Source organism: Mastigoproctus giganteus, chromosome 3 (assembly GCF_048544385.1).
Source record: "Mastigoproctus giganteus isolate SK-2022 chromosome 3, ASM4854438v1, whole genome shotgun sequence".
Taxonomy (NCBI): domain Eukaryota; kingdom Metazoa; phylum Arthropoda; class Arachnida; order Uropygi; family Thelyphonidae; genus Mastigoproctus; species Mastigoproctus giganteus.
Window position 1 is genome coordinate 138831539 of NC_143577.1, and position 17637 is coordinate 138849175.

General features: G+C 39.1%; 1 protein-coding gene across 1 annotated transcript in view; it reads left to right on the forward strand.

The window, feature by feature from the left end:
* Positions 1-17637, forward strand: part of LOC150088287 (cubilin-like) — a 1623406-nt gene that overhangs the window by 737228 nt on the left and 868541 nt on the right. The window contains exon 23 of the mRNA XM_090370104.1: positions 17071-17214. Coding sequence (XP_090226230.1) covers positions 17071-17214 — 144 coding nt within the window. The remainder of the gene's footprint in view (positions 1-17070; positions 17215-17637) is intronic.

Genomic DNA, 17637 nt, shown 5'->3' on the forward strand with positions numbered 1-17637 from the left:
GAAACCATGTCTCTGAAATCCCCACAATATCTGCCTTTGATGTTTTGAGCAGTACCTCAAATTCATCAAATTTATTTACTAAACTCCTAGCATTGGTGTACACGCAAGTATACATGCACCTGTTCTTTTTCTTAGCTACCCTAACACAACCCATGTGTTTACTTGTACCCCAATGATTCCCAGCAGTCTCTTAAATATCCTGCATCTTATTTTCCAGGCGGCTTATTTTCCAATAGAAGCAGTGCAAGTATCACTTTCACCTCTGCCAGTGGCTACTGTTAGACTATTAGTCCTTGTATCCTCCCAATCTAGCAATTTTCCAACCCACCTAACACTGCCTCGATAGCATCAGCATACATTCTTGCACTCTTTATATTTAAGAGTATCCCATCCCTGTAGAAACAGTCTGTCCTGTTAACAAGTACAGACCAGGCTGAAAAAAATTCTACCCCTTGAGCCTTGCACAATCTTTCCAATGCCGAATTGATCGACAGGGCTCTCATGATATACTCCCTCCTATCGTGTCTGGGCAGAATTGCAGACACTTTCAAATTCAACCCTAATTCACGGCTTCTTTTCAACAGTGACCTGTACTTGTTAAGTAATTCCGCCAGTCTCCTACTCTTAATATCATTATTGCCAACGTGTACAACTATATCACGTTTTGTGCCCTTAAAAGATGATATCCGCTCTACAACGTCATCAGCCTTTGCCCCTGGCAGACATACCCTGGTCCTGTTCCACCTATCCTTTTTACAAAGCATGTTTCCCATTTCCCTGACAATAGAGTCACTAAAAACTACTAGTTCCTCTGGGGCCAGCACATTCTGCCTTGGGGGCTGCTGCTGTGTTGCGTGATGACCAAGTGCAAGCTCTGACATTAGTGTGGGCAGCTGAGAGCTTGATGGGCCCCTCACTTTTAATCCATCCAACGTAAAAGGTTTGGTGGTTGTTGAGGGCACATAAAATTCATTGTCTGATTGGATTTTAGAATGAACACCTAAGTCTGAGGTAGGATCATCCAACGGAAAAAGAGCATCTAAGATTGCATTTGCAGAATCATGCCATTTCAGTGTTTCCACGGAGTCCGCTACAATTGAGCCAAATATGTTAGAACCAGAGGTTTCCGCTCTTACAATCTTGTATAGAAGACCCCAAGGGTTAGCATTTCCAGAGGTGTGAACGAAATTCATCCCCGTTTCACGCTTTCGAGAGGCAGTGGCCTTCACGTAGCTTTTCCTCAATGAAGAATACTGCTGGTAAAAACGATTAACATCAGCTTGGGGCCAGTCTCTATGCCTTTGGTAGTACTTACGGGCTTGATGATGATGAACTTCCCTTCTTAACTGGGATAACTGCTGAATCCACCATGAACACGTCTTCTGATTAACCCTCTTTTTCCTAGAAAACTTATATGACGCCTTTATTATAGCATTTTGAATATAGTTCACTTGATGAGAAATAGGTGAGGTTTCAAAAGAAGCAAGTTTCTGTTCGTCAAGGTCCAGAAGAATGGAAGAGTCAAAAGCATTCCAGTCAATATTTCTGATGGAAAATCTTATTAATTCTGGCTGTGAGAAAGTGTGTGAAGATGGAACGGCAGAATCAGGGGAAAGCATATAATAGATGACTCTATGGTCACTGGTGCACCAGTCCGTATACACAGTCCAGTCAGTAAGCTGCAAATCAAAGTGAGAGTTTGTCATTGTTATATCTATATTAGATTCTCCTGCATAACTTGAGAAAGTATGAGGGTGATTAGGCTTGTTGTGAATGGAAACACAATGATTAATTATGAACTCCTCCAAGAGAAGGCCACGTGCATCTGTAGAGGAGCTGTGTGAAAAGTTTGATTTTGCGTTGACGTCCGATGAGATCAGTATATTGCTATTCGGTCCCAAAGTGTTTATCACAGTCTCGAGGTAAACAAGAGAGTGATTAAAGTCCTCCGATGGAGGGCAGTAGAGAGAAATTAAGTAAAAATTCATTATGGAGTGTGTGACAAGAATGCAGGTAGAGAACTGAGTGCAAAATCTATGAAGAACTGTGATGTCTAAAGAGTCATTAAGAATTAATATACAAGATTTGGGATTCTGGTCAATGGGTTGTATTATTCTCATTTTTAACGAGTAACCCAGGATTTTAGACTGTGGTCCAGACTCGACACGTGCAAAATAAGGCTCTTGTATAGCGACAATGTCAATACAATTTGTCTCGGCAGAAAGCCTAATCTTATCAGCTACTGCCCGAGATCGCTGCCTGTTTATCTGCATAATCCTCAGACGGCCTTTCTCCCTCACAGAAGAAACTGGCGTAGAACCGTTTAGAGAGGTAGCGTTGTTTACATTATATACAGAGTGATGAGTCAAATTACTCATAAGCGGTCCTTATTCTTGTGGTTTCTAATGCTCTTTTATATTCAGGACATTCACTGTCCTTTACAGAATGGCTGTACTCCTGTTTACTTCGCTTGCAGTTTGCACAGCAAGCCGCCTCTTCCTTATGAGGACACTCAGAGAAAATATGACCACTGCGGGCACAGTGACCGCATGAAGGGGATTCGTGGGAACAAAACAGTGTAGTGTGCCCATATCCTAAGCAGAGGTAACACTTGGTTACAATTGTAAACCGACGGAATTTGTGAGAACTCCAAGATAAGAAAATCCTTTCTTGTGACAGAAGGCATTTGTACATTCTTGGCGGGAAGCTTATTACCCAATTCACAAGTGACGACGATCTTGCACAGGTAGTAAATCTGAGAGCAATTTCCTGTTTACATTCCTCTAAGGAAAATCCATTGTCAGCCAAGTGTTTCACGTGAAGATTTTCGATTATTTCGTCTTTAGTTAAATTCTTTGGAATGTCGTAAAGAAACAAAGACGGGTTTCCCATGGGAGGGCGACCGAGAGAGACGCCTGCCGAGGTAAGAAACTCAGAAGCAGATAAATTTTCTAAATCTGTCTTGGTAGCAGTTTCTACAATAACTCCTTTATTTCGTATTGTGCATAAGGACTTAATTTTAACAGCCTTAAGATCAGACTTGAGGGTCTTAGTAACGAGATTTTTAACATCGCCAGTTGTTTTGCACCCACTGGTTTCTGAAGCTCGAAGAATAAGATTACATTATAAGTTTAACTTTCAGTTGTCCAGTCTTTTGTACCAAAATTCGAACAGTGCCTGCATATGATCTAGGAAAGGAGAAGCAGGTAGTAACCCAGAATGATTAGGTTCTGAACATGACAGGTCTGGCTCCCTTATCAGCTGAGAATCGATAACCTCGGATCCCATCAGATCTTTTGATTTCTCTCGTCTGGCCGCATCTGAATTCATCACAAAGGCAGGGCAGGTATTTATAATCCTATCAAGGAGATCTGATCTGTTTTGTACCTTTTGATTAAGTGCCTTTAGTTTTTCGTTTTCAATGGGAAGTGACATTGTCACGGTTTCCAAATTGTGCCACTTTTCTCTTAGGATGTTACCAGTTGTTTTAGTAATCTTGTTTCCCTCTTGACAAGATCTTAAAGGTTTTTCTGTATTATGTCCATTAAAATCCCCAAGAAATAAGAAAGGGGGAGTTACCTCCCCCTTTATTATTTCTTGGGGATTTTAATGGACATAATACAGAAAAATCATTATGCAGTTTAGATATGGTTCCCAAAATGATAAGTGCGTCTATTTCATTAAGCTTTGTTTGTAAGTTTAATTCACCTTCAGAGCCTGTATCCAAATTGTCATTCATTGAGTCCCCCTTTGCGATATCACTATCCAAATCTGACTATATTTTTTTTTAGCCAGTGTTTTTTGCTTTGCAGAGTCTTGCAATGAGCCATTCAATTTCATCTGTTCAGTGGAAAGAGATTTCTGATGAAAAGTTTCATCTTACTCAGAATCATCCGATCCCTTGAGAGGAACTTGTGGATTTAATAACCCAGTAGTTTCAGCCGTAGATACTGATGGAAGAAACTCCTCAGTATTAGGAAGTTGTTTGTCATCCATTTGTAAGTTTAAGCGGGTTAAAGAAAACACACAAACTAAATGCAGTTTAGTTTATCCACTTCAGATGTCTTCCAGCTAAAGTTTGTCCCTTAAGGCACACAAAAGGCCACAGATTCCTAAAATATCTCACAGCAAAGCAATTTCCTGCCTGTGAGAATAATAGAAGAAAAGTACAGTTGGGGTGGGGAGGGTTTAATCCTAACTTTGTTGCCACGTGACGTTGTTGACCTTGTAAGCACTGTATTGTCTTAAGCGACTATTGCTGCATTCCGCTGCTGAGTCAACTATAGACTGACTGTTCATTACTACAAAACACCGATGCATACATGCCTAAAAATTAAATATTAACATATTACCTGTCCAGGATTCCTTTAGCGGACTCTATATCCAGATTCTCTAGAGCTAAGTTCCAGTCAACCCTTCCCTATCCCTTCCATCATGCGGTATGATTGATGACTTTTGAGGTTATGATGAACGTCGTGGCGAGATCCAATATTCCTTACATTTCGAGGGTACAGCTCTAAAACGGTGTTCGCAGGCCGGCCACAAGTTAGTACACCAGACCGAACCTATTGGTAACTCTCTGGGAGGCTTCCGGATCAGCTAGTGTATAATCTTGCTACCTCTACTCTGCCAGATAGTGACTGCAGGGAGTCCGAGTAGTGTGTATGCGGGGAGCATTGTCAAGGCCACGTTATGTCAAGAATCTGGCTATATTCTTACCACATGTACGCCATATCCAAAAATTTCATTACTTCATACAGCATGTCCCACCTATTTTTTTTCTTACTACTGAATACACCATGAATTGTCAAACTAATACAGCAAGCTTATCTGCGAAAAGATCTAAACCTCCCAAGCACTTCCTAATTCATTTCACAAATATACGTGGTCTCAATTCCCAACGATGTCCATTTCCACTTGCAGTCTGCCAAACCCCATGTACTTTTTCTGACAGAATCTCAGTTATCGGTTGATTCAACTACTGCTCATCTCAGATGCCCAAATTATTCGCTGTATGATTCCTTTCGCCTCAAAGGTGGTACTTGTGCATACGTCCGTTCTGATATTCCCTGTCAGAGACTTGGCAATTTGGAATCTCCTCTCTTTGATCTTCTCTGGCTTAAAATCTCTCTACCTCATTATGTCAAATTCATCTGTTGTCTCTACCGTTCTCCCAATTCCACTAATCACTTGGAGCTCTTTGACTTCCTCTCTTTGCAACTTGACTTTCTCCAGTCCAACTTTCCTAACAGTGAGGTAATTTTCCTTGGTGATTTTAATGTCCACAACTCCAGCTGGCTTCCGTTTTCTAGTCACACTGACCAAGCAGGTAGAGATGCTGAGGCTTTTGCAATTACTAATGACCTAGTACTGATTGTTCATTTACCTACAAGAATACCGGACTCCAGCTCATGTATTAATGATCTTGGTAAAACCCCTCCCACCATTCCCAACATGCTCCATTCAATACCTCCTGTGGTCTTCCGTCTTGATGCTTCTGATCTTGATGCTAAGAAAGCTCCAAGTCCCGATGGTATTTCTCCACTTTTTCTCAAAACCTGTGCTCCTGAACTTACTCCTATTCTTTGCCGCCTTTTCTTGCTTTCTTATTCCAAAGGTGTTTTTCCTTCTGCTTGGAAATTTGCTCATATCCAGCCAGTTCCTAAAAAGGGTTACTCAAAGAGGTAACTACCATTAGGGGTAAAGGGAAGGGTTATTGCTTTCGTAAAGGCGTCTACGATGGACTGAGACAGTATTTAAATTCTATACAGTGGGACCAACTGATGATGTTACCAACAGTAAATGCAAAATGGGAAGCATTCAAAGAACTTATCTTGGAAGCTACTAGACTTTACATACCAACTAAGAAATATTGTTCAAGGTTTAGGCCTAAATGGATGTCAGATGAACTGATGAGGCATATGGCAGAGAAGAAACATGCATGGGATACATACAAATTAACACATGACACAGAAGCCTATGATAGATACAAGTTGATCTGTAACCAAGTTACAAAGGAGGTTAGGCAGGCAAAGGCAGATTACGAGAAATCTTTGGCAAGGGATGCAAAGAAAAACAGCAAAGAGTTCTTTACTTATGTAAACTCTAGAAGGAAGGGGATGAATCAGATTGGTCCACTTGATATCGATGGGTCAACTGTTGATTATCCTGCTCAGGTAGCTAACAAACTAAATGAATATTTTGCATCGACATTCACACATGAGGAGTTATTTAGCGAGGGGAAAGCCAGAGGTGTATTCAACTCTAGCAGTAAGCTAGAGAATCTTGAAATAACTGAGAGTAAAGTGGAGGAGAAATTGTTGAAGATAAACTCAAGAAAGGCACCTGGGGTGGATGGGATCTATCCAGTTATATTAGAGGAGGCAGCAAAGGAAGTAAGCAAACCCTTAGCCATAATTATGAGAGCTTCCTTGGACTCAGGGGAGGTACCCATAGACTGGAGATGTCCAAATGTGACCGCAATTCACAAAGGAGGATCAAAAGCTGACACAAGTAATTATAGACCTGTGAGTTTAACTTCTGTTCCAGGAAGGAAAATTAATGGAGGCACTAGTTAAAGAAGCACTGCAGGATCATTTAGACAAGACTTCAATTATAGCTCGGACACAGCATGGTTTTGTTAAGGGGAAGTCTTGCCTGACCAATTTGATTGGATACTATGATGCAGTCACAAAGGAACTGGATGCAGGGAATAACTTTGATATTATATACTTGGATCTTAGAAAGGCTTTTGATACTGTTGCACATGGAAGACTGCTGCACAAATTGGAGCAGTGTAACATTGGAGGCAAATTGCTGCTGTGGGTAAAGGGGTGGCTGAGGGGGAGAAAACAGAGAGTGGTAATCAATGGACACTGCTCGTCGTGGACTAATGTTATTAGTGGAGTCCCTCAGGGCTCAGTGTTGGGTCCATTATTGTTTTCTGTATTCATAAATGATATTGATGATGGTATATCAAGCTTAATGTCGAAGTTTGCAGACGATACAAAGGTAGGCAAGGTTGTCAAGGACACTACTGACACTATGCTGCTGCAACAGGATCTGGAAAGGTTGAACAGATGGGCTGAGAGGTGGCAAATGAAGTTTAACATTGACAAATGTAAAGTACTACACATGGGAAACAGCAACCCCAGAGCAACGTATCAACTCTGTGGTATTGCACTGACAGTGGTAGAGAATGAAAGGGACCTGGGGGTGGTTGTGCAGGCAGATATGAAGTTCTCTGAGCAGTGCAGACGGGCTGTAAGAGTAGCTCATGGTGTATTGTCAATGATATATAGGAATTTTTCTAGCAGGGATAAGGAGGTGATTATTCCCTTGTATAAGGCAATGGTCAGGCCACACCTAGAGTACTGTATACAGGCCTGGAGGCCTCATTTCAAGAAGGATGTAGAGCTGCTGGAACGAGTACAGAGAAGGGCAACAAGATTAGTGAATGGAACAAAGGGGTGCTCTTACGAAGAAAGGCTTAAGATTTGCAAATTACAGTGTCTGGAGACTAGGCACCAGCGAGGTGATCTGATAGAGGTGTATAAAGCATTGAATGGTTTGAGCATGCTCAATGCTGATGGGATTCTTCCTCTCGCTCAGAATAATCACCTGAGAGGGCATAAATTCAAATTGAGGAAAGACAGATGTAGGATAGACGTGCGGAAATTTGCCTTTAGCCAGCGAGTGGTTGGTTGGTGGAACAGACTTCCATCCCTTGTCGTGGAAGTTGATAGCCTAAATAAGTTTAAGGCTCAGCTGGACAGGTATTTTGAACGAACAGAGGGGTGAAGTGGGAGTGGTTTTTTTTTTTTTTTTTTTTTGGCTGATGCTGCATAAGCTTGCTTTCTTGCATCAAATGCCTCTACTAATGCTAATGTTAATGCTAAAGGGTGACAAATCCCTCACATCCAGTTATCGTCCCGCAATTACTTCCACTCTTTCTAAAGTAATGGAGAAATCAATTAACCGCCAACTCTTTAACTACCTAGAAATCTTCTGTCTGATCAACGATCATCAGTATGGATTCCGTCAGTGTCGATCCACTTGTGATATTCTGGCTTATTTTGCCCATTTATGGACTAATTCTATGGAAAGGTTCAGTGAAACACAAGTAGTTGCTCTTGACATCTCAAAGGCTTTCGATCATGTTTGGCCTAAAAGTCTTCTAAACAAGCTTCCATCTTATGGTTTGCCAACTGTTTTTAGTAATTGGTTATCCAGTTTTCCCTCTGATCACTCACTGAGGGTGATGGTAGATGGCTGTCTGTCGTCAAACTTCTCCTCTAATGCCGGTGTCCCCCAAGGTTCAGTTCTTTCCCCCACTCTTTCCCTCTTGTATATTAATGACCTTCTTCCATTCACTGGAAATCCTATCCATAGTTTTGACGATGATAGCACATTGCATTCCACTTTCCATTTTGAGAAACCTTGTCCTGCTCGATCAGTTTCAACTTCTCGAAAATCTGCTACCAATTCCTTAAATGCCGATCTTCAGGTAATTCTCTAGTGGAGCAAATTCAACTTAGTTGATTTCAACCCTTCTAAAACTTCTGTCTTGTCTTATATCTCGCAAAAAGGATTTTTCTGCTCCTATGCTTATCTTTAGGGAAACTCCGATTTCTAGGCAAAATGATATATCTCTTTTGGGGATTACCCTGCCTTGTAATCTCTCTTGGCACAAGCACATTACAAATATTGCTTCCTCTGCATCTAAAAAACTTGGTTTTCTCTTTTGCTCTCAGCGTTACTTTTCTTACAAACAGCTGCTCACTCTGTATAAATCACAAATCCACCCTGCCATAGAATATTGTTCCCACATCTGGGGTGGTGCCCCCAAAAACTCTCTCAGGCTTCTTGATTCCATTCAGAAGAGGGCAGTTAGGTTAATTAATGATTCATCTCTAACAGAGTCTCTCCACTCGCTTTCTCATAGACGTACTGTTTCTGCTGCATGCCTCTTCTACAGATACTTCCATGGGCACTGTTTTTCTGAATTGGCTTCTATACTTCCGGCTCTCTCTTTCAAAACAGTCCGAACACGTGCTGCCACCAGCTAACATCCATTTACTGTTCAACTTCAAACTCACAGAACCAACTTTCCATCTTCCTCATTTATTCATTCAACTGCCGTTTTCTGGAACAACCTTCCTTCATACGTATTTCCTGAAAATTGCAATCTACAGAAGTTCAAATCCAATGTCAACAAATATCTTCTTTCTTCTTCTCAACCTCCAACCCAAGCATGGTACTAAGTACTATAGGTTCTAATACCTCTCGTGTTTGGGGTTCACATAAAAAAAAAAAAAAAAAAAAAAAGAAGTGGCAAGTGAAGTTTGACATTGGCAAATGCAAAATACTGCATATGGGTTGCAATATCCAAAGAGAAACCTACCAACTGTGTGGTACTACACGTAGGAAAGTGGAAAGTGAAAAAGACATGGGGTAATTGTGCAGTGAAATAGGAAGTTCTCTGAGCAGTGCAGATGGGCTGCCAGGGCAGGTCATGGAATTGTGTCAATGATATATAGGAATTTTTCTAGGAGGGACAGTGATATGATAATCCTGTTATACAAGGCCACACCTAGGGTCAGGCAACAACTAGAGTACTGTGTACAGGTCTGGAGGCCTCATTTTGGAAAGGATGTAGAGTTGCTAGAATGAGTACAAAGAAAGGCAAGATTGGTGTTTGGAAGAAAGGGTTGCTCTTACGAAGAATGGCTTAAGTTACTGAAGATTGCAGCACCTGGAGGGCAAGCACCTGTGAGGTGATCTGATCTGATCTGATTGAGGTGTATAAAGCCTTGATTGGCTTGAGCAAGCTGAGTGCTGATGGGATTCTTCCTCTTGCTCAGATTAGTAACCTGAGTGGGCACAAATTCAAATTGAGAAAGATCAGTTGTAGAACAGATGTGTGGAAATTTTCCTTTAACCAGCAGTTATTTGATTTGTGAAACAGACTTCCATCTTTTGTTGTGGAAGTTGATAACCTCAATAAATTTAAGACTGAGCTGGACAGGAACAAATGGAGGGTTGAAATGGGAAGTTTTTTTTTTTTTTGGCTGATGCTGCATAAGCTTGCTTTCTTGCATCGTATGCCTCTACTAATGAACCTTGAAAAATATTTCTTTGTTTGTACAAAAACCTTAGTAGCTTCCAAGATTAATTCTTTGAATGCTTCCCATTTAGAATTTGCTCTTGGTAATGTCATCTCATCAGTTGGTCCCACTGTATAAAATTTAAAAAGTGTCTCAGACCACCATTGTCATCTTTAAGAATGCAAAAACCTTTACTCTGTATGGTAGTTTCACCTTTTAGTAAATCCCATATCAGCACACTGTGATCACTGCCACCTAGTGGTTCCTTTAACTGCAGACTCTTAATGTATGAAGAATCACTACTGATAATCAAATCAACAGTTTTACTCCCTCTAGTTGATTCTAGATCTTGTTGCAGTAAATAAGAATCATCAGATAAATTCACAAAAGCCTTGCCAGACCAACCCACAAGTTCCAGTCAATATCTGTGAATTTAAAATCCCCCATTATATGACAATCTTATTTTCTGGCCCACTCTATATCTCTGTACAGTTGTTAATTTTACTCATATGAGTCATTAGACTTATAATACACTCCTCTTAAATTTTTCTTTAACAGTGCTTTACCAGTGCACCAAACTGAGTCACCATTGCACTGTCCACTCTTGTCAACTGGATATACTTCCTTAGATTCTAAAAGGATAAGACAAATTTAGATCAAGATGGTATGTGGAACACTTCTGTATGTAGCTCTGCAGAATTTAAATTAATATAAAATTAATGCAAATTAATTACAGTAATAAATTAAAAATAATTAAAAAAACAATTTAAAAAGTTTTAACGTAAATTTGGCAAAAAGTGCTTTCCTTCCTAACCTGACAAGGCTTTTTGGCCATATGTCCAGATCACAGAATTGATTGCTGGAACAAACTTCCATGTGTTGTTGTAGAAGTTGATAACTTAAACAGATTCAAGGCAGAACTAGACAAACACTTGGCGCGAGTCAATGGGTGAAATGAGAAGTGGGGGGTGGTTTTTTTTTTTTTTTTTGATTGTTGCTATATAAGCCTGATTTCTTACATCATGTGCCCTTGCTAATGCTAGTGCCAAAGTAATTTTTCAGAAACTTTTGACATTCTCAAATGCCTTATGTATTATTGTCAAATTGCTTCCATGGAAAATGTTAAGTATTGTTCTCAAGTTTTGACACTTTAAATCTTGTTTTCTAAAATTTTTCTGCATTGATTTTAATTGCTTCATAAGTGATTGCTTCAGATGGCTGACCAAAACTTGGATCATTCTTTTGAACTCTGCCAACCATCTTTCAACAATAGCATAACTGGGTGATACTTGCCCAAATATTCTAGTCATTCCTTCATGGATTCCTTTAGTATTTCTGCCCTCTCTGGTTAAAAACTTGGATTGGTTTGCTGGATATTCATTCTTTTCCTTCCACCTATAAACATAAAAAATTAAATATTAGAATGAATTAAGAGATTGTTTTTCAATTTTTTTTTTCATGTTATTTTATGAGACATTAAGCTATCAAAGTAACCTATTTTATAATGTATTAATATATTTTATATACCCTGTTTATATAGGAACTACATATACATTTTCGCACACAAAATATATAACATATCAAAATATGATACTAGTAAAGAAGAATGTAACATGCTGGTATGTGTGTTTTGTGTGCATAACTTCGAATTTTCATATGTGTAATTGTGGACAAGGTGTAAAATAAATGAGCATGTATATTGTAAGGTGGCGCATTGTACAAAGGCATGCGTGCGTGTGTGTGTGTGTGTGTGCGTAATTGTAAGATAATATGATTTTGGTGTGGCCTTCATATGTATTCTTACATTTATATATAAGGCCACTCAAAAACTCCTCCAAATTTTTTCTGACTCATGATGTTGTATACAAAATGTAATATCAAGCAAAAATTTAAACATTGATGCCATATCCTAAAAGTCTGAACCTTGCATGTGAATTCGCAGGGTGAGTTGGTACCAGATTGTTTTTCTAGTAGGGGTAATATAAAGATTACAATTTTTAATATATGATTATGATTGGTAGTAAGTGAATTAATGTATTAAAAGTATTTGTTCAAAAAAAGACCAGGGTAGGTCTGCCTGGGGCAAAGGTTGATGACGTAGAGCAGATATCATCTTTTAAGGGCACAAAAGGTGATATAGTTGTACCCATTGGCACTAATGATATTAAGAGTAGGAGACTGGCAGAATTACTTACCAAGTACAGGTCACTGTTGAAAAAAAGCCGTGAATTAGGGTTGAATTTGAAAGTGTCTGCAATTCTGCCCAGACACGATAGGAGGGAGTATGTGATGAGAGCCTTGTCGATCAATTCGGCCCTGGAAAGATTGTGCAAGGCTCAAGGGATAAAATTTTTTTCAGCCTGGTCTGTACTTTTTAACAGAAGGGATTGCTTCTACAGGGATGAGATACACTTAAATAGAAAGGGTGCAAGAATATTTGATGATGCTATTGAGGCAGTGTTAGGTGGGTTGGAAAACTGCTAGCTTCTGAGGATAGAAGGACTAATAGATTAACAGTAGCCACTGACAGAGGTGATTGTGATTCTTGCACTGCTTCTATTGGAATGAGCAGAAACCTGGAAAACAAGATGCAGGATATTTCAGAGACTGCTGGGAGTCATTGCGGTACAAGTAAACACATGGGTTGTGTTAGGGTAGTTAAGAAAAAGAACAGGTGCATATATACTTGCATGTATACCAATGCTAGGAGTTTGGTAAATAAATTTGATGAATTTGAGGTATTGCTCAAAGCATCAAAGGCAGATATTGTTGAGATATCAGAGACATGGTGTCACACAGATATAAGGAATGCAGAACTGGAATTTGGGGAGTACGACATCTACAGAAAGGATAGACAGGATAAGAAGGGAGGAGGGGTTATGCTATTAGTTAAGAAACACATAAAATCCAAAGAAGTGAAGCCAGTCGACATTGCTGGACAGTGCAGTGTAGAGTCAGTTTGGTGTGACATAAGCACTGGGAGATCAAAATTTAGAGTAGGAGTGTGCTATAGGTCTAATGACTCTGATGAGTATAATAAGAAACTGTACAGGGAAATAGAGGGGGCCAGTAAATCAGAGAGTCTTATAATGTGGAATTTTAATTTCCCAGATATTGACTGGAATTTGTGGGCTGGTCACTCACACACTAGCAAGGCTTTTGTGGATTTATTGGATGATTGTTTTCTATATCAGTATGTTCGGGAGGCAGCTAGAGGGAGTGATACTCTTGATTTGATTATCAGTAGTGATTCTTCATGCGTTAAGAATCTACAGATAGAGGAACCACTAGGTGGCAGTGATCACAGTGTGCTGAAGTGGGATTTACTCAAAGAGGTAACTACCATCAGGGGTAAAGGGAAGGATTATTGCTTTCTTAAAGGTGACTACGATGGACTGAGACAGTATTTAAATTCTATACAGTCGGACCAACTGATGATGTTACCAACAGAAAATTCAAAATGGGAAGCATTCAAAGAACTTATCTTGGAAACTACTAGGCTTTATATACCAAATAAGAAATATTGTTCAAGGTTTAGGCCTAAATGGATGTTGGATGAACTAATGAGACATATGGCAGAGAAGAAAAATGCTTGGGATACATATAGATTAACACGTGACACAGAAGCCTATGACAGATATAAGCTGGTCTGTAAACAAGTCACAAAGGAGGTTAGGCAGGCAAAGGCAGATTATGAGAAATCTTTGGCAAAGGATGCAAAGAAAAACAGCAAAGCGTTCTTTACTTCTGTAACTCTAGAAGGAAGGGGATGAATCAGATTGGTCCACTTGATATCGATGGTTCAACTGTTGACGATCCTGCTCAAGTAGCTAACTAACTAAATGAATATTTTGCATCGACATTCACACATGTGGAGTTATTCAGCGAGGGGAATGCCAGAGGTGTATTCAACTCTGGCAGTAAGCTAGATAATCTTGTAATAACTGAGAGTAAAGTGGAGGAGAAATTGTTGAAGATAAACACAAGAAAGGCACCTGGGGTGGATGGGATCTATCCAGTTATATTAAAGGAAGCAGCAAAGGAAGTGAGCAAACCCTTAGCCATAATTATGACAGCTTCCTTGGACTCAGGGGAGGTACCCATACACTGGAGATGTGCAAATGTGATCCCAATTCACAAAGGAGGATCAAAGGCTGAGACAAGTAATTATAGACCTGTGAGTTTAACTTCTGTTCCATGAAATTTAATGGAGGCACTGGTTAAGGAAGCACTGCAGGATAATCTGGACAAGACTTCAGTTATTGCTCGGACAGAGCATGGTTTTGTTAATGGGATGTCTTGCCTGACCAAATTGATTGGGTACTATGATGCAGTCACAAAAGAACTGGATGCAGGGAATAACTTAGAAAGGCTTTCGATACTGTTGCGCATGGAAGACTGCTGCAAAAATTGGAGAAATGTGGCATTGGAGGCAAATTGCTGCTATGGATAAAGGGGTGGTTGAGGGGGAGAAAACAGAGAGTGGTAATCATTGGACACTGCTCATCGTGGACTAATGTTATTAGTGGAGTCCCTCAGGGTTCAGTGTTGGGTCCATTATTGTTTTCTGTATTTATAAATAATATTGATGATGGCATATCAAGCGTAATGTCCAAGTTTGCAGATGATACAAAAGTTGGCAGGGTTGTTAAGGACACTACTGATGCTATGCTGCTGCAACAGGATCTGGAAAGGTTGAGCAGATGGGCTGAGAGGTGGAAATGAAGTTTAACATTGACAAATGTAAAATACTACATATGGGAAACAGCAACCCCAGAGCAACGTATCAACTCTGTGGTACTACACTGACAGTGGTAGAGAATGAAAAGGACCTGGGGGTATAATTGTGCAGGCAGATATGAAGTTCTCTGAGCACTGCAGACGGGCTGCAAGGGTAGCTCATGGTGTCTTATCAATGATATATAGGAATTTTTCTAACAGGGATAAGGAGGTGATTATTCCCTTGTATAAGGCAATGGTCAGGCCACACCTTGAGTACTGTATACAGGTCTGGAGGCCTCATTTCAAGAAGGAGCTGCTGGAACGAGTACAGAGAAGGGCAACTAGGTTAGTGAATGAACACAAATGGTTGCTCTTACGAAGAAGGGCTTAAGTTTTGCAAATTACAGTGTCTGGAGACTAGGCACCAGCGAGGTGATCTGATAGAGGTGTATAAAGCTTTGAATGGTTTGAACATGCTCAGTGCTGATGGGATTCTGCCTCTTGCTCAGAATAATCACCTGAGAGGGCATAAATTCAAATTGAGGAAAGACAGTTGTAGGATAGATATCCAGAAATTTGTCTTTAGCCACCAGGTAGTTGGTTGGTGGAACAGACTTCCATCCCTTGTTGTAAAAGTTGTTAGCCTAAAGAAATTTAAGGCCCAGCTGGACAGGTATTTCGAACAGAGGGGTGAAGTGAAAGTTTTTTTTTTTTTTTTTTTTTTCTGGCTGATGCTGCCTAAGCTTGGTTTCTTGCATCATATGCCTCTGCTAATGCTAAAATGCTCAGGCTGTGGGGGGGGGGGGGGCAGCAATTGCCCTGTTCATTCCTGTGGGATCTGTCATTGTGGCAGGAATGTAGTACTCTTGTTATCTTCCCTGTTAAAACAGAGGATAACATTGTTGTGTGTGTGTGTGAATTCAAAAAGAAAATCTGTGTTCAGGTCTGGAATATAGTCGTTATTTTTTTTTTTTTTTACTCATCTTAGGATAACCCCAAACACGAAAGGCATTTGTTGATGTTACGCAGTATTTATATTGGAATTTCCAAAAAATGCATGCATAGATTAAATCAAAGAAGAGAGTGGAATGGATAAATGAGGAAGAGAGAGCAGTTAATTCCATGATTATGGAGCTGGAAACTGAATGGATGTTGACTAATTGAAGCACATGTTTGGACTTCTTGAAGAGATTTATGGAATTACAACTAGCAACTCAAAAGAATAGTGCCCATGGAAATATCTGTAGAAAGGCATACAGGAATAAATGAACATCTATGCAAGAGAGAGAGAGAGAGAGAGAGAGAGAGCAGTAAATTCATTCGAGAAGGGTCATTAATTAAACTAGTTACCCTCCTTTCGGATAGAGTCTAGGAAGTTGAGAAGGAATCATTATCCCAAATATGAGAAAAATAACAGTGCAATTTGTTTTGAAGGCAAAATTGCTCTGATATGAAAGATAAAACCATTGCATAATAGGCATTTTAAATTCTGACAGCTGCAGGAGCTCTTGAAATACCCTGTGGCCAACTTGATATTATTTTAATATGGCCAAATAGCAAAAGCAGTTTTATAATTTTGAAGCCTCAAATTTGTACAGCTGATTTAAAAAATAAAATAAATTTAAAATACATAAAGTGGTTTTATGTATTTTTATTTTATTGCATAAAATAATAGATACATTAATAAAATAAATGGTGTAATGATAAGTACACACTAAAAATGTGGTCTTTCTTGAAGTCTTCAAGCAAGACGTCATATTTTTAGTAATTCATTTTAGTTAAACTTACAGTAATCCAGATATTTGATAATATAGCATTTGGATTATCAAATTGGCCATGTGGATTCCAGATTATTCAGTATTGAACTTCATTTCTTTCCCTTATTAAATACTTTCTGTACTTTGTACAGTTTTGTTTGTTCTGTAGCGTAAGGATTTTTTTCTAAATTTACTAGGGTGCCTTAAGCTTAATTAAAAAAAAAATTACTTTATTTGAAGTAATGTAGTTTTTTTCTGTTAGAGTAATTTTTAACCAAACTTAATTAAATTATCATCCAAATAACTTTCCCTTTCTACTTATAGTGTCAAGAGATAAACATCAGTTGAGAATTTTCTTGTTATTCCTTTTTAAAAATGTATGTAATAAATATGAGTAAAATAACTCAGTTTATACTGAGTTATTAAAAGTGTTTTTTATCATAAAGATTACTGTGATACTAATATCCTCTGATTTATTGCTTTAGTTGCGCAATGGTGGCCATGCAACTTCACCCATTTTGGGGAATGGAAAATACTGTGGTGAGACAATTGTTTCTGTCCCTGAATCATCCTCTAATCAAATCTCTGTGACTCTGAAGATCACCCAACAGAATTTCCATTTTTCACCTGTAAGTATTTATTTTTGTTATACTTATTTTGACAGAAACAAATAAATAAATAATACATGACTGTGTAAGATGTTTGTCAACAGATATGATTATAAGTAAAAACATTTAATTATTGGCTTCTTGCAAAAGCAGATGAAAGGTTTGTATTGTATAATAAGTTGCACATTACATACCTCTATCTTGGAAAGGTCATCAGTAGCATGTTAAAATTGGAATTTTTTTAGCATTAGCATTAGCATTAGTAGAGGCATTTGATGCAAGAAAGCAAGCTTATGCAGCATCAGCCAAAAAAAAAAAAAAAAAAAAACCCACTTCCACTTCACCCCTCTGTTCATTCAATATACCTGTCCAGCTGAGCCTTAAACTTATTTAGGCTATCAACCTCCACCACAAGGGATGGAAGTCTGTTCCACCAACCAACCA